This window comes from Ictidomys tridecemlineatus, chromosome 11 (genome assembly GCF_052094955.1).
Source record: "Ictidomys tridecemlineatus isolate mIctTri1 chromosome 11, mIctTri1.hap1, whole genome shotgun sequence".
In the NCBI taxonomy this organism is placed as follows: Eukaryota; Metazoa; Chordata; class Mammalia; order Rodentia; family Sciuridae; genus Ictidomys; species Ictidomys tridecemlineatus.
Window position 1 is genome coordinate 14,196,446 of NC_135487.1, and position 21,549 is coordinate 14,217,994.

The 21,549-nt window shown below is 62.1% G+C and overlaps 1 protein-coding gene across 13 annotated transcripts in view; it reads right to left on the reverse strand.

Annotated features, from left to right (window-relative positions):
* Nucleotides 1-21,549, reverse strand: part of Rap1gap (RAP1 GTPase activating protein) — a 56,477-nt gene continuing 34,928 nt past the window's right edge. For 3 of the 13 annotated variants that reach the window (XR_013427566.1, XR_013427565.1, XR_013427563.1), the window contains 18 exons: nucleotides 18,600-18,635; nucleotides 17,626-17,673; nucleotides 16,811-16,849; nucleotides 16,171-16,356; nucleotides 13,120-13,223; nucleotides 12,780-12,858; nucleotides 12,321-12,374; nucleotides 11,569-11,652; nucleotides 11,319-11,419; nucleotides 11,058-11,187; nucleotides 9,944-10,099; nucleotides 9,470-9,541; nucleotides 8,829-8,915; nucleotides 8,342-8,479; nucleotides 6,616-6,747; nucleotides 3,956-4,716; nucleotides 3,714-3,823; nucleotides 2,756-2,881 (listed from right to left, as the gene is read on the reverse strand). Coding sequence is in view for 9 of the 13 variants with exons in the window: in XM_078025535.1 (XP_077881661.1) it covers nucleotides 14-22; nucleotides 211-314; nucleotides 608-710; nucleotides 1,380-1,503; nucleotides 2,726-2,839; nucleotides 3,714-3,823; nucleotides 4,639-4,716; nucleotides 6,616-6,747; nucleotides 8,342-8,479; nucleotides 8,829-8,915; nucleotides 9,470-9,541; nucleotides 9,944-10,099; nucleotides 11,058-11,187; nucleotides 11,319-11,419; nucleotides 11,569-11,652; nucleotides 12,321-12,374; nucleotides 12,780-12,858; nucleotides 13,120-13,223; nucleotides 16,171-16,356; nucleotides 16,811-16,849; nucleotides 17,626-17,673; nucleotides 18,600-18,635; nucleotides 20,917-20,991 (2,163 nt within the window). In the remaining 4 variants the exon portion in view is untranslated. Of the gene's footprint in view, nucleotides 23-210; nucleotides 346-607; nucleotides 711-1,379; nucleotides 1,504-2,725; nucleotides 2,882-3,713; nucleotides 3,824-3,955; nucleotides 4,717-6,615; nucleotides 6,748-8,341; nucleotides 8,480-8,828; nucleotides 8,916-9,469; nucleotides 9,542-9,943; nucleotides 10,100-11,057; nucleotides 11,188-11,318; nucleotides 11,420-11,568; nucleotides 11,653-12,320; nucleotides 12,375-12,779; nucleotides 12,859-13,119; nucleotides 13,224-16,170; nucleotides 16,357-16,810; nucleotides 16,850-17,625; nucleotides 17,674-18,599; nucleotides 18,636-20,916; nucleotides 21,118-21,549 lie in introns of those variants that run through there. The other 10 variants (XM_078025535.1, XM_078025530.1, XM_078025529.1 and 7 more) reach the window with 10 other exon arrangements.

Below are 21,549 nucleotides of genomic sequence, written 5' to 3' on the forward strand. Positions count from 1 at the left end.
GGCGGGCGGGCGGCTAACAGCCCTGCACACGCGGTGGCCGTGGAGAGAGGTGGCAGCACAGACGGAGCCGGGGGCAGGAGACACAGGAAGCAGAGTCACTGGCTGTGCCCAGGCTCCTGGGCCCAAGCCCTCCTGGCCTCTGGGTCCCCTGAGAACCCCACCCCAACTAGTCCCCTCCCGGCGGGATGTCCCCCAGGGTGGGCCTCATACCAGCTGCGGCAGGTGCTGCTCAGACGTTTCCAGCTGGATCTTGATCTCGGGACACGCAGGGTCCCCCGACTTGCCGGCGTCTGGGTGGGGTGACCGTGAGGGGCCTGGGGAGGGGGGCAGGAGGGAGCCACCTCACTGGCCGCGGGGAGGCACCAGGGAGACGGGGCATGGGTGGGCGGTCGGCACCGGTGCTGCCCAACACCGCCAAGTCCCTCCCTGAGGGACCCCCACCCCTAATCCACCCCCACTGTCCTTGGAGGCTGATCCAGGAAGCTACCAGCCTCCAATCCGTGTCGGGATAGTCACATGCCCGCCACCTGGGGCGGGGGAACGCACCCACCCTCTGTTCCCCACCCCCACCCAAGTGGCCCTGCCCGGGGGGCTGCCCGGCCGGTACCTGGGGAGCTGCCCCCGCTGGTCGTACTGACGCTGTCCTCCAGCCACGTGCTGTAGAGGAACGAGTCCCGCTTGTGGGGTGTCCCTGAGGACGAGACGCTGTCCTGGGGACAAGGGGAGGAAGGTCAGCCCCATGGGCAAGAGGGACAGGGAACTGGGGCAGGGGCAGCAATGTCGGCCCCCGCGGAGCCACCGGCCAGGCCTGGGCCACCCTCTCCACGCTCGGACTTCTCCACCAGGCCACGGCACGAAGCAGGAAGCAGCCGGTCCTGGGGTCCAGGAGGCACGCCAGGCCCACGGGACCCCACAGGGGACCCCGGACTGCCTGGCTCCCCGCAGCCCCTGGAGCAGGGCCAGCAAGGCACAGGGGGCCGCTAACGGGGGGCTGGAGAAGGGGGGCAGCCCGGGGGCTGTGAGGCCGGGGCCCTGGGAGGGAACAGGGTGCTGGGAGGAGGCCGCCCAGGCGGGGACGGCCCGAGTCAGCAGGGCCTCGAGGGAAGAGGGCTCCAGGGAGAAGTGGCAGGGCACCGGCTGGCAGTGGCCTGCCCGGCACGTGTGGGGGCTGCAGAGCAGCCTGGAAGGTGTGAGGTGGTGAAAGAGAGGGGCAGGAGGCCAGGCCACCGACCGCGCAGGCGGGGCTCCCGGGCGGCACTGGGCGGCCAGCCCTGCCCTGCTGAGCTAGGTCCCCTGATCACCTCTCGGCCCTGAGCATCTCCAGGGTCCCCCTCCTGTCCCCTCCCATGGCGGCAGAGCACCCAGCCCCAGGGTCTCACCAGGCCCGTGTCCTCCCCGTCCCCGCCCTCCGTCTCCTCCACCACGCTGGCGAAGCTGCTGGCGCTGGACGAGGAGCGGGAGAAGTCCTTCAGAGCGTCTGCTCTCTGGGCTGCGGTCTCCGCCCTGGCACAGAAGCCCCCGTTAGCCACACCCCCGGAGCAGGCCGGGCACGGTCACTGCGGCACAGGGAGGCCCCGCCTGGAGCGGCCAAGTGCCTCAGTGGCCTCCGAGAGAGCTCCTGGGCCCCGGGCTCCCAGTGCAGCCCCCAACTGTCCTTCCTGGTGCATGGAGCTGACCAGGTCCCCCCTGCTCCACGTCAGTCTCCTGGCTCACCAGTGTCCCCGGACAGCCCCACGCCTGGACTTGGTGTTCGATGGCAGTAGTGCTTAACTGTCACACGGCCACACACAGCATGCTCACAGGGCAGGCGTGGACCAGCACGGTGACCCAAGCTCCCTCAGCTGGACCCATCTCCAGATGAGGAGAGGCCGTGGGGGGGCGTGTGGCTGGGGGACAGCGACCTGGCCCAGGCACCACGGCCTGCTCCCCGACCCTCGCTGCCTGTTGCCCTGGGTCCCCGGCCTGCAGTCTCACTCCTTGGCTCAGACCCCAGGGAATCTGACTCCCAGACACCAGCCTCTGGCCGGCTCGCCTGGTCTGGCTCCTGCCACTGCTCTTGAGCCAGCAGAACCCAGCCCAGAGGGACTCAGCTGTGCACATGGAGAGAGCAGCCCCCTCTGGCCTCCCTGCTCCTGGGCCTGTCCCGCCAGCCCCTTCTCCAGACAGCACCATGGACGGGGCTCTCTCACGAGAATCTTCTAAAGGCTCCTATTCCTCTCAGATCAGATTCAAAGCTCTCATTCAGGCTTAGCCCTCTGCCCTCTTTCCTGTCACCCAGCACAGCCCCTCACTTGCTTGGCTCCAGCTGCATACTACCCTTCCTTGCAGGTATCCAGCATGCCTCAGGGCCTTTGCACTTGCTGGGCTCCTCGCTGGAGACCCTCTGCTCTCTGTCAGGCAGGCCAGACCTAGCCAGGCAGACTCCTCGCTCCGCTCTCAATTCAGATGCCACCCCTGGGAGAGGTCTCCCCTGGAGAGCCACGGAGAACACTCCGACCCCAGCCATGATGGAGGGCACACCCCCTGACTGGGCTGTCAGGAACGGCTTGTTCCAGTACCTTGCCGAGGTGGGGGCTGGCCCCGTGCACAGGGTGCTCAGTGGGTGTGTCAGAGGGTGCCCGGGCCTCCCTGATGCCTCGTGGCAGTGTCGGGGCTCCTGGGCAGCCCAAGGCCCAGGATGTGAAAGGGCCACCCCCAAGCCCCGGCTTGGCGGCCAGAGCCCAACCTGTTCTTGGTGGTGGGCATCTCCGGGGAGCTCTGGGTGGACGAGTTCTCCGACTTGGGCTCCTGGGAGACGTGCCCGCTGTCCGGGGTCTTCTGGCCAGCCGGAGGGCTCTCCCTGCGGGGCACACGGGGGCAGCGGGGGGGTTCAGCGCCAGGCCTGGCATTGGGGTAGAACGAGGCCCAGGCGGTGAGCGGGGGCGGAGCGCCTCCTGCCTTCGCCCACCCGCCTTCCAGGGCCACGTCATCCCGCGGACACCGTGGCCAGCGACGGGGAGGGCACCGTGCAGCGCCACACAACGGGACTTCTCCCAAGTTCTCCTCTACATGGGAGGGAGCATAATGGTCCCCGTGACAGATAGGGAAACTGGGCCTGAGAGACGGAAAGGGACCCGGGCTTTATAGCATTCTGAACGTTGGTGGCAGTGAGGACAGTGTTGGCTCCATTCTTGGAATGCTCTTGGTGCCCCTAACCCCTGCTTCATAGTCACAGCATGGAACCCTCACAGCAGCCCCCTGCTATTGGCTGTTTTCTTATCCCAGTTTTTCAGATTAGAATCATGAAGTTCAGAGAAGTACAGTGACTTGCCCTAGGTCACACAGCCCCGGGATAGTGGAAACAGGCTCATACCAGCAGATTCTCTGCTGTCCTGGGGCAGCTCTGCTCCAGGCCTACACGGCCCACAGGCATGCAGGAGGCCCCACACGCCCGTGCCTGCCCAGACCAGCACCGGCCCTCTCCACCTAGGCAGCAGTGGAAAACCCAGGTGCTGGTCCCAGACAGGGCTCAATCCCAGCTGCCCTGGGCTGGCCCTGTGACCTGGGTGAGCCCCTTGACCCTCTGACCCACAGCCTCCTGATCTGCAGGGCGCGGGCCCCCAGGGAGCCGGTATGCTGCCCAGGTCACGGAGGCACTTCCCGTGGCCCCTGTTTGCCACTGGGCAGGGGTCAGAGCAGCTCAGGGGACAGGGCGCTCCTGCCGCGCCACCCACCTCTTCTCCTGCACCTCCTGGATGTTCTCGATCCCGATGGCGCTGCTGCGGCGGGAGCCAAACGGGCCCGACTTCTTCCTTGTGGGGCTCTTCCCAGGGACAATGAGTGACTGTGGGGAGAGGCCCCAACTCAGTGCCCACCTGCCCTGGGGGCCCCAGGGCCCCCCGCTTCCCCCTGGGCCCTGCCGCCCACCCCCCCCCCTGAAGCAGAGGTAATGAGCAAAAAAGGAGAGAAGACGTGCGTTCGGAGGCAGCCCCTAGTTCAGACAGGAAAACAGGCCCAGAGAGGGCCAGGGCCTCTCTGCGTCCACACAGCAGGGATCTTGGTCCAGGAGAAGGGCAGGGCCCTGAGGGGCTGGGGCAGCCATGCTGGGCGGGGAGGGGAGGAGACCAAGTCATCAGAATGGCCACCGTCCTGCTCCCTGGGCTTCATGGGACCTACAGCTCGGGGACAGGTGGTGACTGTGAGGTAGCAACCCCTGCCCCCCAGAGAGGCTCTGGCCCAGCAGCTGAAAGACCCCATCTGCACCCACCACGGGGCAGGCAGGAGGTGTCCCTGAGGCGCGGAGGGAGGGACCCCCCAGGGCAGCAGGTGGTGGAGCGGGTCAGGGCGGGGGAGGAGCGGCACTCCATGCAGAACCAGCGATATTGGGGGACGTGCATCTGGCAGGGGGGCCTGGGCACCAGACCCCGGCAGGGACTGGGCAGAGCCAGGAGCCCCTGGAAAGGGCCCCTGGCTCTGGCCCAGGTGCCAGCCCCCAGAGAGGTGTTGAGTGCCCTCAGCGCTGCTGGCATCCCGTCCCGCACGCCCTTGGGCCTCTCCCGGGGTAAGGGGGCAACGTCCCCAATATGGCCTCCGTCCCGAGAGTGAGCAGTGGACAGCGCGTGCAGGCAGCCTCCAGAGCCGCGGCCCGCGGGCGACAACCTCCTCCACGGTTCCTATGCCTATGGCACTGCCCCGGCGTCCGAATCTACTCGCGCTTTTCCCAGGAATAAGCAATGACTGGCAAGCAGCAGAGGGCGGGGCAGAGACGGCGAGGGAGGGGACAGAGAGCAAAGGGGAGACCGAGGTGGGAGACGCGGAGACAGGGAGGCACGAGGCGGAGGAGACAGAAAGAGATGGGGCCCAGGGGAGGGGGCACAGCAGCAGGACAGAGATGGCCCAGGGAGCGAGGGGCAGAGACCGATGGGAGAAGGCAGGGGTGAGGGGAGAGGGAGGGCGTGAGGAGTGGGCAAGGGAGGGGAGAGGAGCAAACGACGGGCAAGAGAAGGAAGAGGCGGGGAGGCAGGGAGGCCGAGGGAGGCCGAGGGAACAGGAAAGAGGGGAGACGGGAGAAAAACAGAGACAAGAAAGTGGAGGGAGAGGAAGTAACATAAAGAGAAGAGAGTTGTGCAAAAACAAAAACAGAAATGGGTCTGGTTACTGCCATGGTGGGTGCCGCTGGCCTGTCCCTGTCCCCGGGGTCCCTCGGAGGCCACCCACAGGAGGCTGGGCCACTCCAGTAGGGAGGAAGGGAGTGGCTGGAGAACCTGGGTTGGGGGAGGCTGGGCCACTTCCTCGGATGACAGTGGTGAGCTTGGTGACTCTTGGCAGCAGAGGCCTTACCTAGCTCCCCAGCTAGATCAGCCCACAGGGCAGGTGTGGGTGGGCCCTGCCACACAACAGCCTCGAAGCACTGAGCACAGGGCTTGGCATGCAGAAGACAGGGGCAGGTGGTGGCTGACGGAGGGATGGTGGGTGAACAGACAGGTGGGTGGGCAGGTGGATATGTGGGCATGTGGGTAGATGAATGGGCAAAGGAGTGGGTGGACGGATAGGTAGGCAGAGGAGTGGACTGGTGGGTGGGTGAATGGGTGCGTGGACAGATATGTAGACAGGTGGGTAGAGGAGTGGTGGATGGGTGGGTGGGTGAATAGATAGGTGGATGGGTGGGTGGGTATGCAGACAGGTGGATGGGTGGGTAGGTATGTAGACAGGTGGGTGGGTGGATGGATGGATAGGTAGATGGATGGGAGGGTTAACAGGAGGAGGGGTGGATGGATGGATGGAGTGTGGAGAGGTGAGAGCAGTGAGTGCAGTGTCCCGGGAGGCCAGGAGGTGGCGCAAAGCAGCTAGGCCCCCACGCAGACAAGTTTCTCCTGCCCACGGCACTCCCCGGAGTGAGGGGCCAGCTCTCACAGGGTCTGGCAGACAGTCAGGGAGGGGCTCGCTCAGAAGGCGTCCACACAGAAGTCCAGTTCCTGACACACATTAGGTAGCCACAGCCACAGAGGCCCAGGCTGCTGCAGACACACAGTAGGAGGTGCCACAGAGGAAATGCCCACATAGCAGCCGGCTTCCTGACACACAGTAGGTGTTCACTGATTTCCCAGGCTCTGTACACATCATATGCTCACACAACAGCCCAGGTCCTGACACACAGTAGGTGCTCACACACCAGCCCAGGGCTGGCCACACAAACTCAGGACCAGGCCCACATGGGTGCTCACAGAGTGCATGTCTACACAGCAACGCAGGTCCTGACACACAGTGGGTGCCCACAGCCTGACACACAGTAGGTGCTCCCAGAAACCCAGGCTGAACAGTAGGTGCCCACACAGCAGCCCAGTTCCCAGCACACACAGACAGTAGGTACTCAATAAGGATGGGACACAGAGACTGCCCAGGAGCTGACCTGCAGAAAGTCACACCTAAATAAAGGGCCAAAGAGCTGGGGAAGGGGCTGCAGGCTCTTAGCACCCAGGTCCTGGCAGGAGCACTTGCCCCCCGTGGAAAGCAGTGGTCAGACCAAGTCCAGAGCCCAGGGTGGGCATGTGGACAGCAAGGCCAGGGAGCGAGGTGGGCCAGACTTCAGGGGCACTGAGGGCCCTGGGAGGGGCAGGGGAGGGTGGGGACACTCACTATTCCAGCAGCCTTGGCCAGATCAGGGTTGTTGGGTGCAAAGCTCCCACTGTGGCTGGTGGACACGGTGTTGGGCTTCTTGTTGCTTAGCCCCATGGCATCCATGGACTGGCTCCGGCTCCGGATGACCCGCTACGAAGGCGAGAGTGGGTGTGGAGGAGGCATAGGGGAAGCCCAGGCATCTAGTCCTTCCCTATTGATACCTCCCTGGTGACCTAGGAAGTCCCATCCCATCTCCTTGTGAGTTCTAGGTGTCTTTATATGCCACCCAAGAGGCAGGTACGCATAGTGCATAAGTTTGGGCCTGGCTCTGTCACCAGCTTGCTGGGCAGCCTTGGGCATGTCACACTACCTCTCTGAGCTGCACAGGCTGCTGTGTGCTGGGTCTCAGGCAGTTGTAGGAACAGGAGAAATGTTGAGTCATAATGAAATGTGCACAGAACCCTCCAGAAACCTGTTTCTTGCCCTTTTTTTTTTGGGGGGGGGTGTCTCTGAGATCTCCTTTCTCCTTCCTTCCTCCCTCCCTTCTCGTTTATTCCAGACAGTCTACACTGAGTGCTCCCTGGGGGACCAGATGCTTTACATTGACCCTGCTGCTCAGTGCCCCCACAGGGTGTTGATCCTCATGCCCACTTTACAGGTGATGAGGTAGGAAGAGGTGAGCTAGAACCCATCTGCCAAATCCTATGCCCTTGACTGTGGACTCTGAGAAACTCCCTGACCTAATCTAGGTCTGGCATCTTCCCGATGTGAGACCACTGGAATCCTTCTCAAAGAAACCACTCCAGAGTGGGCAGAGGCAGGGCGGCTCCTTCTGGGTCACTGGGCTATCCCTGTGTACAAACCCACAGCCTGGTGGCCTGCCCTAGGGTACGGGTACAGCTCAACTACCTGGCTGGGCACCCAGAGGAGAGACAGTCCTCTGTGGGTGGAGCAGATGGTAGCAAAGAGGCCACTGCCTAGTCCCTGCTGCCCAAGCCCCTCCAGGGGTGAGAGAACCTCCTCTGCTTCTCACTTGGACACTCATGCTGAGGCAGAGGAGCAGTCTTGCATTTTGCTTTATAACTTATATTGTGCCAACCTGACTGCCTTACAAGTAGCTTCAGTGGTCTGAGGTGGTTTCCCATTACCCAAGTCCACGGAGACAGAAGCTGAGGCTCAGAAAATGCCTGCGCTGGTAAGGGGCAGAGCTGGGTCTGACCCCTGGGAACCTGTTCTCTCAACACTGAACCCAACCAGGGGTAGCCACCGTAGGTCCCACGGGTCAGGTCCCTCTTCAACAGTTACAGGCTTACGAACCCCTCCTAGGACCTCTATTTCTTCCTCTGGGTCAAGACAGAGGTCTCTTCTCTGCAGGCAGACCCTGGCAGCCACAGCCCAGGACACAGCAGCACCACACTGCCACCCCAGGGACTTCGACCTTCAGCTGACTTCCCAGAGGTACTCTGCCCCCAAGCCTCAGCCTCACCTCCGGCCACTACCTCCTCCCCTAGTCACTGTCCCCGCTTACCCTCTTCCCCCAGCCTGGTACCACCCAAGGCCCAGGTACCTCCCAGCTCCCCCGGACGGTAGGCACCGGCCCCGCCCCCACGAGGAGCCCGCCTCTAGCCCCGCCCACGCCCTGCTAGCTCTTCTAGCCACGCCCCACGCCGGCCCTCGCCCCGCCCCGACCCCGCCCCAGTCCCGCCCCGCGCCGGCTCCCGCTGGGGCCATCCGGACCCTCCACCTTGAAAGACTCGAAGAAGCCGCCCCCGCCGCCGCCGTTCTCCATCTTGTCCTCGTCGCCGCCCAGGCCCATCATGGACTGGCTGTGGATGTGCAGCTCCTCGTAGAGCGTCTCTAGCAGGGCGGCGCGCGTCCGCTCCTGCGGGCCAGCATCGGGAGAGCCCGGTGACCCGCCCGTCCTCCCGCAGTTCCAATCCTGGTCCCCTCCCGAGCGCCCGCCACCTTCTCAGAGTGAGGGGGGTGCGGGGGGGGGGGGGTCCTGGACCCCGGAGCTGCGCTGGCTCCCTCCTTCCCTCCACAGGTCAGGCAGCCCCCAGGACCCTCCCGTCCCAGCCCACCTGGGGCCCCGGACTGGGCCCTCCTGCTTCCTCCCACCCAGGTAGCCCCCAGGGCCAGGGTCTGAAGGAGCCTTTTCCCTCCCTGGAGCCGGCTGAGATTCTAGACTAGGAAAGGGAAGAAGGGGCTCGGCCCCCAAAGCCCATCCTCACCTCCAGTTTGGCAAACTTCTCGGCCTTGTAGCACGCGTATTCAGCATTGATCAGCTTCGTCAGCAAAAATTCCTGGAACTCAGGCCCCTGGGAGCCCCCAGTGCCGAGGAGATGGGGAAGGGGGTGGGGTGGTAAATGAACGGGAAGGGCCTGCTGAGCCCTGTGAGGCAGGGGCTGGAGCTCCTGCGCTGTGCCTGGCCTGGGTCACCCTGGGCACTCCTAGAAGGGCATCTCCTTGGCTCAGCCCCCAGCCCAGGCACTAAGGGTCATCCACCTCCTCGGGAGAGCAACCTCCACAGATTTTAGGGCCTGGGGTAACCTGGGGATGAAGCCAAGGTCTGCAGTGTGGCTTCTGAAAGGTCACAGAGACATGTGCCCTCTTCCCAAATATTTTAGAGGAAAGATTGAACTTTCAGAAAGAATAAGACTGAGGAAAGGCCAAGGTCTGCTATGAAAATGGCAGTCATATCATTTACTCCATGACCTTATCAAGATCAAGAGAAAAGCCAGATCCCAGGTGCAGGGTTAGGGTGCCCCAGCTGCCCCGGCTTCAGAACCTCATGAGGCAGAACCTGAGCCTCCCAAGACCCTCCCCTTTAGTCCTGCTCTGCACACCACAGGGCTGGGGCAGTCTCTCTCACCTTCCTAAACACCGCAGGGTCCGGAAGGGGGGGCCCAAAGAAGGGCACATCATCCCTTGCCGTGACCGAGACCTGAAAGAGAAGGGGCAGTTGTCCTTGTGGATTGGGCGGCCTGTTCCACCCCACACCAGCCAGAAGTCCCTCATTCCCTTCCCCTCCTGCCCCTGGGTGCAGGAGGCTCTGATCGCTGAGTGGAGAATCCTCTTGGCATTTCAGCTCCTCCATCCTTTGCCCTGAATTTGAGGGGTGGGGCTGGCCAGGGGACCTCAGATCATTGGGAGGAGGCTAAAGGAGGCAGAGTGCTTGGCAGCAGGCAGGAGGTGGGGGAGGGAGGAGTCTCTCTGAGGAGTGAAGGGTGTGGGGGGTCCTCCCTGGCCCCTGCCTACAGTGGGAAGGACCGAGACAGGTGTGCTGGGGGGCTGAGCTGTGGCAGGGCCCTTGCTAGTGCCCCTGGAGAGCTCTGAGACCACCCACCTTATAGAGCGGGCCATCAGGGCCCCCTCCCTCAGCCTGCACCACCACATAGGCATGCAAGAAGTTGGATGCGATCATGTCGGGCACAAAGGGCGTGTTCTCATCCTGGAAGACCACAGCGACGATGTCGTTCCCGATGTGTCTCTTCCGCTGCAACTGAGCACAGGGCCACAGGACTTACAGCCTGCCCCTGGGGGGTGGAGGTGACCAAAGGGGTGGGGGAGGGTTTGGGGTAGGTAGAGAGCACATCTTAGGATTTGCTTGCCCCCCCCCCCCGCTCAAAAATAAGTGTTGAACACTTGTCTTTGAATTATTTTAGTTCTCTTGGAAACCTGTGGCAGGTGAGAAAATCAAGACCAAGAGAGAAGTGATTTGCAAGGACCTACAATGAGCTCAGAGACCTGGATCCAAATCCTGGTTTCCAGGCCCTTCCTCTCAAATCTTCTCCTATCTAAATGCCCCCAAATGTGACCCTCCATTAAATAAACAAGTTCTACTCCACGTATATTCATGTTGCTCAAAAGAACAGATGGTCTTATGAAAAGAGAAGAAAAGAAAAAGCCACCAAGAACAGGGGAAAGTGTATTTCCATTTTTCTCAAGTACCCCTTTAGCACCCTGGGCTGGGGAAGTGGGGTAAGGCAGACGGCCTAAGGCAGCTCGGGTCAAGGTGACACATGGTGCCTGCGCCTCCTGGACTCCAGGACTTTGCAGAAGCTGGTCTGAAGCATTCCGAACTCCTGCCAGCTCCTTTGCAGCCTGTCTTGAAAGCTCTTCCTTACCCCCGGATCGGCCAGACCTCAGTGCCACCACCTGACCCCATAATGCCCCTCACTTCTCACAAAAATCCTAGCTTACCTTTTTGGCTCTTGCTATGTATCAGAACCTATCCCTATGTGTCCCTCCTCCACTCTCACCCACGAGGTCGCGCCATTACTATCCCCACTTCACAGAATGAAGTGAAGGTTTCCCAGGGCCCTCTGTTTGGAGGAACTGGATGATTTCCGTGCCTGTATCCCAGGGCCCAGCACCAAGCCTGGTGTGGTAGATGCTGAACAGAGGTGGGTGGGGGCACAGGTGGACAGTGAGAGGCAGATGGCTGGGTGCCAGGCTACCTGCTGGGCGTCCCCTTCTGTGTAGGGCAGCTTGGTGGACACGTGAAACATGATCTCCTTGTTGCGGAAGTTGCAGTACACAGACTCGGTCCCCGTCTGCCCATGGGTCACGTCCAGGCCTCCTCGGAACCTGCCCCCGGGCCCCCCAGGCCACGGCTCAGTCTCAGCCCCGGCCAGGCCTCCGTGGGGCCAGGCCGGGGGCTCCCTCCCTGCCCAGATGCCTGCGTCGGCTCAGCTGCGCGAGTCCACCCCAGCACTCACCCCTTGAAGTCCTGCAGTTTGACCTTCTGACCCAGGAACTCCAGGAACTCCACGAAGGCTGGGCTCTCCTCGTTGGTACTGAAGAGTTCTTCCTCTGAGGTCTGGGAACCAACCACAGGGCCATGGTCACCGAGCTGGGTCTGAGCTGCCCCGCCCCCAGCCCCACTCACTCCCAGTGGGGGACAGTCCCCTGGCAGGTCTGAGGTGCCAGACGGAGGGCAGGGGGTGGGGGCAGATGGGAGGCACACACCTGCCCGAGCTTCTGATAAATGACTCCGAACTTGAAGTTATTGCTGATGACATGCTCATCAAAGGTGACGATGAGCCTGGAAGCCTGCAGGGCACGGGGGGGGGACCGTGGTGACTGGACTGCACTTACAAGTTACCCTTCTCTGAGCAGCACGTGTCCAGCGCCACACCTGGCACCATATGTAACAGTCTCAGCAAGCCCACAGGGACCCTCAGGCTGCCCTGGGCTTCAGAGAGCTTTGGCAATGTGTCTCCAGCCAGCAGCCTGCAAGTGTGCTCCGGGATCCAGTCAGGATCCAGGACCTGGCTGCAAACAGAAGCCTCTGTCCCTATCCCCACATGGCCACAGCACCTGGAACTAGCAGGCCCAGCGGGAGAGCAGCTGCTTGCACAGCAGCATCTCCACAGGTGACCATGACCCCTCTGGGGTCAGAAGTCAAGGCCAGTGGTAGTCTGGAGACCAGCTGCCCTTAGGAGGGTCCCCAGACAGCACTGAGAGTTTCCCAACATGAGTGAGACCTGCCTCGAAGGCAACCCTCGATTCAAATGAGGCCTTCCGTATCTGCTGTGCATCCTTAGGTAAGACCCAGAGCTCTCTGTGCTTTCTGTTCTGCAAACTGTGGACTTTGCAGAGAAGACACGAGGATCAAATGAGGGGACTTGAGGGAAATGGCCAGCACACAGCAGGTCCCCAATAAATGCTCAGCTCCGGGGCACCCACCCTCAGTGATCAGGGCCCAGGTCCGGTCATACCTTGGGGTAGAGCACAGGGTAGAATCGATCCACATTGACGTCTTCACACACCAGCTGTAGGAGGCAACAGGGAGGGGCGTGAGGTGTGGCCAGGCAGGAGGGAGAGGGCCTCCTGGCCTCTCTGGCCAGCTCTGGGAGGACAGCAGCAAAAGGGAGAGGGAAGGGTGTTCTGGGAACAACTGAGGCTGAAGCAGGACCAGGCTCATGGCTATTCAGAACTGGACTTGGAAACTGGGGTCCCCCGATATCTGAGCGTGCTGCGAAGACTGCCAAAAGCAGCCGGGGAGGGGCCACAGGCAGCACGAAGACCCCGCGGGAGCAGATGGGAAGCAGGAGTGCAGGGGGGCTGTGGCACTCGAAGCAGAAGCCGAGGGAGTGCTGGGGCCCAGCCGCCGCCCAGCCCTGTGTCCCCCCCGGGGCAGGGGCCAGACACGGGAGGCCTGGGAGCAGAGGCCTTACCTTTGCCATCTGGACCACGTTAGGGAACTCGGTGAGGCAGGAGATGGGGATGACATCGTGGTATGTCCGGCACTTGGTCCTGGGAGGAGAAAGCCCACGGTGAAGGGCTGGGCAGTGCAGGGAGCCCTCCAGCCTCCACACCAAGGCCAGAGAGGACAGACTTCAGGGAGGACCACAGGCAATGATGGCACCAGGCCTGGCTGGGGCACTCACTTGCTGTGTGACCTCCAGCAAATCCTGCCCTTCTCTGGGCCTCAATTAGAAGAGTGGATAAAATGAGATGGGCTCTTATAGACCCCCATCTTCCTTGCTGTCTTGGGGCCCCTCACACTGTCCTCACCTGAGCAGCAGCCGCAGGTGCTCTTGATCCCCAATGACATCATACTTGAGTGAGAAGACCAGGTGGCCGAGGGCAGTGTCCAGTGAGTAGTAGTTGAAGTGCTCCTATGGCAGGGGAAGGGGGGAGTGGGCGAGGCTGAGCTGGAAGCTTCTGGAAATCAGAAGCCAACTTGCCCCCAGAGGGGTCCCTCACCAATCGGCAAGTGTTGTGGCCAGTAGCCGGCTCCGCTTCAGACAGATCTGTCACTGGCTGGGTCACCTCACCTCTGTGCCTCACCTTCCTAATATATAAAGTGGGAGTGACGCCACCTACCTGGATCAGGTGGCAGGGACTGAAAGCGATGCCACCTGGCAAAGACACAGTGTTCGGAGCGTCTGTAGTGAGTGACTTTGGCTCTCTGGCTCCGCACCAAAGTCGGGCCACACTGCCCATGCATGCCTGTCACCGGCCCTCACCTTTCTTGGGGATGCACACAATAGGTGCTCAGTAAGAAAAAGCCAACCAGCATTAGCACGGCCCTGGGTTCCGGCCAACTAGCTGACTGCCCAACCTGCGGCTCTGTGGCTCTGTGGCCCCGGCCAGGACCCATGGGAAACAGGAAGTGGACCATCTCACAACACACATGGCAGCTGACCAGGTGGGTCCCACCCTCCTGCCTCCTGAAAAGAGGGATCGGCAGGGAAAGACACCCCAGAGGGCATGAGGGGTGGCGGCTTCGGGTGACACAGAAGGGAGCTGGCTGACGGCTCCAGGTGGAGAAGTCGGAAACCAAGAGTGTGGCAAGCTGCCAGCCCAGCCTGGCTCCCGGCTCCCTGCCAGTCCCAGCCCTGGGTGGAGCCGGCAGCCCAGCCACACCCACCCGGGCATCAACCTGGAAGTGAATCCTGTTTCTACATGAACCCTGGTGTTCAGCAGCCCGGTGGGGAAAGGGGGGCAGGGGATTGGCCCCACAGATCTGCAGTTCAGGGGCAAATGAGTGGACAGGGGCAGGGAGTCCCCCCAGCACTGCCTTGCCCTGTCCCCTGAGGAGTGGCAGGCACCTGCAGCAAGGCCAGTGGCTGGGGAGTTTCTTTGGACACCTGCCTCCCAAGCCCAGAGGAGCCCAAGGGACACAGTGAAGGATGGACTCAGGGCCAGGACAGCCATGCCCACAGTCTCCCTCACCTCCTTCCTCACACAGAACAGGCTCAGTGCCCGCACACCTGGCTGCTTCCCGGGGCACCCCATCTGGAGTCTGGAAATAGCCCTGCCTCTCTGCCAGGGCAGAGCCCTGGAGCCCCGTGCCCTGTCCTGCTGACCTAACCCCAGTCTCTGTGCCTCTGACTGCCACCCGTACCTCTTCAAGTCCTGCTGTGCTCAAGGCCCGGCACCACCATCTGCGGCTCCTCACTGCTTTGGCAACCTCTCCCGAGTGCCAACGTCTGCTCTTCCCTGGATCCCGCCTCTGCCAGACCCAGCCAAGAGCCTGTGGCGGAGGCCACCTCTGGCCGAGGCCACCTAGGGTGCAGTTCTCTCCACCCACAGGGCTCAGCTGAAGACAAATCCCTCTGCGCTCTGCATTTGTCCCAGGCGATGGCTCCTGAGCCCTGCCTGCTGGGTGGACCCTCCTCCAACCCACACAGTTAGCACCAGGGTCAGGCCGGTGTCCTGGGCCCAGGCTGAGGTCATGCAGCTTCTCAGTCCCCCCAAAGGGCCACCCCCTCCTCCCGGGGTGGAGGGTGAAGAGAAGGACACACACACACACACACACACACACACACACACACACACACACACACACACACGGCTAGGAGCCCGATCCTCAACAGTGCGGCAGGTCAGCCAGGGCGGCTGCAACTCTGGGCTCACTAACTGCAACCTTGACCAAGTCACTTCACCTCTCTGAGTTTCAATTTCCTCTTCTGTAAAAACAGGATGATCTTGACCTCACAGAGGGATGAGGAAGAGGTAATAACAGCTGTGGCTAATTGCTTATTTAGTATGCGACACACACGGTTCTATCTGCCTTCTCTGGCAGCACCGAGGAGTGAACCCCAGGGCAGCTCTACCACAGAGCTACCTCCCCAGCCCTTTTTATTTTGAGACAGGATCTTACTAAGTTCCCCAAGCTGGCCTCAAACTTACAGTCCTCCTGCCTCGGCCTCCCAAGGGGCTGGATTTACAGGTGTGTGCCATCACACCCGGCTCTATATGTTTTAAATGTACTTTTATTATCCCTGTTTTTATAGACAAGGAAACAGACTCCAGAAGGCTAAATAACTTGCCCAAGATGACACCATCAACAGGGGGAAGAGCCTGGGCCAGGAGGCTCCACACCTGGGGTGTGCTCTACCGTTCTGTGACCCGCATGCAGCAGCACCGCTGTGGAGCCCGACTCGCAGGAGGCCCGCGCAGGGGACCACCCCTCCGGTCCCCATGGCTCCACCCAGCAACTCTCAAGAACACCGTGAGTGACACTCTGACAAGCTCTTGCTGGCAGGGTCCCTGCTCTGCAGCTGTGGTCAATCCAGGCCCAGCCATCACGTGACACTGTCCTCCCAGCCCCACCCCAAGCTGCTCAAGGGCGGGCTGAGCCTGTTTTGTTTGCTGCCTTCTGCAAGGTGAGAGCAGCACACAGCACACAGCTGGAGCTCATTATTTGCTCACCTGAGGAGCGCTTACTTTGTTCCAGATGCCACTCAAACCACCTTATAAGCATGGTCTGTTGAAACCTCACAACAGCCTCGTGAGGTGGGTGTCATTATCCCCGTTTTTACAGACAGACTCTGAGGCACACGGAAGCTAAGCAGCTAGCCCCGTGCCTGTGCAGCAGGTGGCAGAGCCGGGGCCCACCCCCTGGTATCTCTCCTGTTAACCGCCATGTCGTCCCACCTCCTTTTGCAATAGATGTTTGTGGAATGGATGAACAACCCCACACACATGCTCCCTGAGACTCAGGACTCTGGGACTGTCGCCCAGCCCCATCACGAGGGCGCTCTTCCTGGGCCCATCCTCCCATGAGGCTGGACTGTGACAACCCCAGCCAAACCCCAATACCAGCTGGACACCCACCTTGCCGAGAAAGTGCTTCCGGTAGACGCGGGCTGTGGGGTTACACTCCAGCTTCACCTTGGTGGTGGGTGACTGCAGTGGCTCTGTCTCGGGGATGCTGGTGATTTCATGGTTGGTGCCCTCGATCCAATAGCCCCCAAACTGGGGCAGCAGGATGAGAGGGAAGGGCCCTTCTCGCCCCAGGACCTGAAGAGGGACTCAGCTGAGAGCCACCCACACAACACCTTGATGGGGGCCTCAGGACACCCCCCAGCTCAGACTTGGGCCCCTTCTGTCATGGCAAAGGAATACTACGGACCGGCCAGAGCTGGGTGGACTCCAGGGTGCACATCCACTCTCTCTGGGTACCTGCTCCAGCCCTTTCCCTCCCCGACCCCACAGCACCGAGCCCTCTGTCCCAGACTCAAAGGATGGGAGTTGGGGGCAGGTAGGAGAGGGGGACACATGGCTTTGACCCAGGAGGTGAAACGTCTGGCTCAGAAGCCTACGGAGCCCTTCCCCCAACGTCTCGGGCCTGTTCACTGAGCAGCCCAGCAGAGCCTGCAGCCAGGCCCCTGGGAGGGAGGACCTGGTGTCCAGACGCCCTTCACAAAGGCCTCCCTGGACTGGGGAAGGGTGGCTTCGGGGTCCAGCCAGGTACCTCATGGACGCTCGGGTAGGGAATATAGTCCTCCTCTGTCTGCAAAAGACAAGCGGGGGAGAGGCATGGCTGGGTGGTGTCCCCACCCTCCTCGCCTCCCAGGCTCCCTGGGACCATGGCCTCATCCCCCAGCTTACAGAGGGGGCAGTGACTTGCCCGGGGGGACCCTACAAGGCCAGCTCAGAGGCAGGCCAGGCTGAGTGCTGGGTCTTCTGGGTTCACTCTGCCTGGGGAAAGGAGGCTCTTGCCTCCCGGAGGAGGACTCTGGGCCACCAGGAGGCCTGGAAGACACAGGGTGCTGCGCCTCACACCAGTTCTTGGTGCAGCCAGGCAGGTGGCACCCGGGGACTGGCATCCCCATGCTCCCAGATGACCGGAGGCCGCTGATCTGAGCACCATACTCTGAGACCCCTGGACCTGAAGAGGCAGCTGGCTTGCTGCCCAGGAGCCTGCTTAGCTCTGGGCCCACGCCCCCAAGCCCAGCTGTGTCTTCTAGGGCCATTCAGTCCTCTAGGGTTGATGGGTCCCACATCACCAGGAGCCAAGGCCCCTCCTGGGCGGGTCTTTCTGCAGCTGCGGACGGAAGAGGGTCAGGGAAGCTGCCTGGAGGGGCGACCAAGGGCAGCAGGGCGGTGGGCAGGGAGGAGCTCCAGGACTCAGAGCTCTTGGGGCAGTGGCCACCCAGGGCCCAGCACAAGGCACACAGTAAGACCCTTCGCAACTGGGTGGCTGTGGCGCCACATGGAGCCCTTCCCCCAGCCCGCAGGGGGGACCTCTGCTGACCTCTGCTGCAGAGGTCAGGCTGCTTCACCTACTTTGAGGGGTGGCGGGAAGGAGCATCGCTGTTCATCCATCCTGCTTCCCTGAAAGACAAGGCATCACCCATTACACCCCCACCTGCTGCCAGGCGCCCTTCCATGTGTGGAAGGCTCGCTCTCCTGCGCTCCTGCCCCTGTGGAAGGGAAGCCCTGGGAGAGCCCTGGACGTGGGGAGCAGGACGGGCACTCCCAGGGTAGGGTGCTGGCCAGCTCATGCCTCAGGCCCCTCTGAAGAGCCAGCGCAGCAGGGAGGGGCGGGGGCTCTGTTCAGGAATGCACGTGCTGCTGGGAGTGGGGGCAGGGGTGCGTGCGCAGGCCCATGTGTGAGCGTGGGGAGGGGGCCACTGCATCATCCAGAGGGGGAGGAGGTGGAGACGGAGAGAGGCAGGAAAGAGCAGGGCTGGGGAGGGTGAGCTGACGTCAGGCAAGGCTCCTCAGGCTTCTGTGAGCCACCCCCACGCCACCACCCTCCCACCCATCTCCCCCGACACACGCCCACACAAGACACAGACGAGGGCCTGGGAGACCAGGACTGGACGAGGGTGGCAGGGGTGCGGCAGGGGTAGAGCTGCTCCCCAGGCTGCCCGGATCCTTAACAGCTCCCCCACAGCAGCGCAGCTCTGGCTGACAGGCACCCTGGCATCTGTCCCCTCCGTCATTCTGCCTGGGGTCCAGCCCAGCTGTGATGCCTCTTATGGGGTGAGGGTGAGCTGAGCTGATGCAGCCCTGCAGGGGACCTACACAGGGAAGGGAGCTGGGAGCCTGGGTGGGTCCTCAGAGAGGTCCCCTCTTCCACGGGACCCCCAGACAGGACTCTGGACAAAAACTGCCACCATCTTCTCCTGACATGGTCTATCGAAGACTCCTGGCCTGTCCTCAGAAAGAGGTAGGGCTAGAAATACTGAAAGGGCCCCCACTTCCAGCCCAGCCAGCTCGGTGGCTCCAAGGGCAGGCGTCTCCAGCGTCCTCACCTGCATCTTTTCAATCATCTCAAACAGATCTGTGTTCTGCAACAGAGACGGGAAGGCAGGTCAGTCCCGAGGTGGCCCAGCTGGCCCTGTCAACCCCAAGAGTCTCCCCAACCCCAGCCTTCCTGATCCCCTCAGTTCTGACCAGCCACCAGGGCTCGAGGCAGCAAGACGGGGTGCAGCAGGCATCACAGGAGGGGGCTGCCGCACAGGACTTGGCCAACTGCCAATGGAGGTGAGCCCACACCCAGGTCCTGGGTCCCAGGGAGCCCACCCCACTCAGTCCTTTTTCCTAGGGAGGAGGCCGTGACCCTTGGGGAGGGACAGATCCCCTTCATGCCATTGCAAGGTTGGCACTGCCAGGACAGGCCCCTGAGAAATGCCCCTGGTGCCAGCCCCAGAGATGAGCCCAGGTGGAATGAGAAGGAAGGGCCATGATTCCGTCTCCAGGAAGAGGACAGTCAACCCAGGCCACCGGCCGCCGCTCACACAACCCAACAATGTGGGGTGGGGGCCCTGCTGCAGAGGATGCTGAGGTGCCCGATGGCCTCACACCTGTGCCTGAGCCCACTGGCGCCCTCTCATGCCCAAGCCAGCCTGTCCTGAAGCTAGCCAGGGTACACGCAGGGTTAATCAGCATCTGCCAGCTGCCTGGCAGCATGGGCCTCTCCAGCGCCAACTCCCTGAGAACCTTCCTGGAAGGCGGCAAGGATGCCCAGTGGCGGCTGGCAGGGCTGGGGCTGGGGCTGGAAAACCCCTAGAGTCTCTGGTGGTGCCCCTCCCCCAACCCTTCCAAGGCTCCAACAGTTCCTGCTGCCCAGTGGGGGCACTGCCTGAGCTCACACACCCATGCTATGGGGTTGTACAACAGGAAATATATGCACACGTGCACACATACACACAATCTCTCCCTCTCCTGCTCAGACTCACAGAGCTTGACACCAATACTTATTCTCCCAGCACACTACATGTTTTATGCACACACACACACACACACATGGTGTCTAGGTACAGTGATTCTTAGAGCTCTATATGAACACACAAATACACATATTGACATCCTGAGTTACACAACAGCACACCAATTTACACACACACACACACAAATCCACGGACCACAAGACTAGAGCAAACCAGACTAGAGCAAACCCACACCTGTGAGTTCTGCACCCTGTACCGCACGTGACGCAGCATGAACATCACAAAACCACCCTCCTGAGACCAAGACACAGTGACATGCACTCTGGGGGACAGGTTGTCAGGGACACAGAGTCCCCTTTCCCCATCTGGCCACACACGCTGTGCAATAGACACAACAGACCCCATCCCACAACAGGCACGAGAGTTCTGAGCAAAGGAGGCTGCACAGGGGCAACTCCAAGGTCATTAATGTCCACAGGAGGGACAAAGCCCTGCATCCCCCATCCACCCAAGTCACCTCCCTCCTCCCATGTACACACACACACACACACACACACACACACACACACTGCGCTAAAGGTCACGAGACACAAACACCGCATGTGCAAGCTCTGAAGCCTGCCCACAGAACAAGACATCTTCTGAAGTCCACCTCGGGAGTCCCCAGGAGACCCACCTCATGGTCACACAGCCACACCCAAGACCTGAGTGGAGAAGAGATGATTCCATGGGCAGTTACCAGACACGCCTGTCAACTCCACACTCTTTGGGACAGCAACACTGGCACCTGGGCAGAGTCAGACAACCTCCCATTCCCCCGTGGTTCCAGCAGTTGGGGGCACTTTAATGACCTCCAGAGACCCCACTCAGGGTGACCTAACAGGTAGGACAATGAAATGCAATGCCTTGTTGCACTAACGAGAATCACTCCCATAAACACTGACACATGGTCCTGTCACCCTGAGTGTACACAGCAACAAGTGACACCTACAGTTACAGCCGCACAGGCAGCAGCAGCAGCAGACGCCCTGACACATGGCAATGGAAGGCTGGGAATGATGTGGCCCGGAAGGGGGTCCCCACCTCACTTGAGCACCACCACAAAGTTACACTCTGACATTAGGATCCCCAAACCTGGCAGGGAAGACATAAAGTGGCCCCGATGGCAGGACTCACACGCAGTGCCACTGTACCCCGGGGCCACAGTTTCGGGGGTAGCAGCAGGAAGAACCCCAGGCCCAGACCCCTGAGCGGGGTGCGCCCTTGGCCGCCGTGGCCGGTGTCAGCCCAGAAGCTAACACACCCGCCCTGCCTCGGGCACAGCTGCCGCGCTCCAGAGAAGTCGGGCCGACTCGGCCCGGGATCCCCCTCCGCCGGGACGCCCCCGCCCGGTCCTCACCTGCCAGCCGGCCCCCACCGGCAGCGAGCCCCTCCGAGGACGGCCTTGGGGCGCTGGGGGCCGCGGCTGCGCCATCCCGAGCCCGGCCCGGCCCCCGGCCCGCCGGCGCTTCGGCTGGCCCGGCCGGCTCCGGCCACGCGCGCCCCGGCCCGGGCCCCGCAGCGCCAGGCTCCGCGCTCCGGGTTCCCGCGGCGGCGGAGCTGCCTGCGCTGGGCTTGCCCCGCGGCCGGGCCCGGAGGGGGCGGGGCGCCAGGTACCGGCGGCGCGGGGCCGGGGCGGGGCTGCGGCGGCCCGGGGCGGGGACACAGAGGCCCCGCCCCCGGTGCGGCCCCGCCCGCGGCCGCAGACACTGCGCCTGCGCTCTCCGGGTGGCGCGCTGGAAGCTGGCTGCGAGTTGAGCTCCCGGGGGCACCCCGTCTGGTGTGTCTTCCCAGACTCTGGGTACCCGACTCGGGGCCTCCTGACGAGCTACTTTGGACGGGCTGTGAAGCCGGGGCAGGAGGAGGAGAGGTTACCTGGAGACAGGACTTTTCGTGAGCACTTAGTTAATGCGGGCCCTTTGCACATCTCACCATCTCGCCATAACCCAGGAGTTTCAAATGTCATCCCCATTATGCAATGAGGAAACTGTTC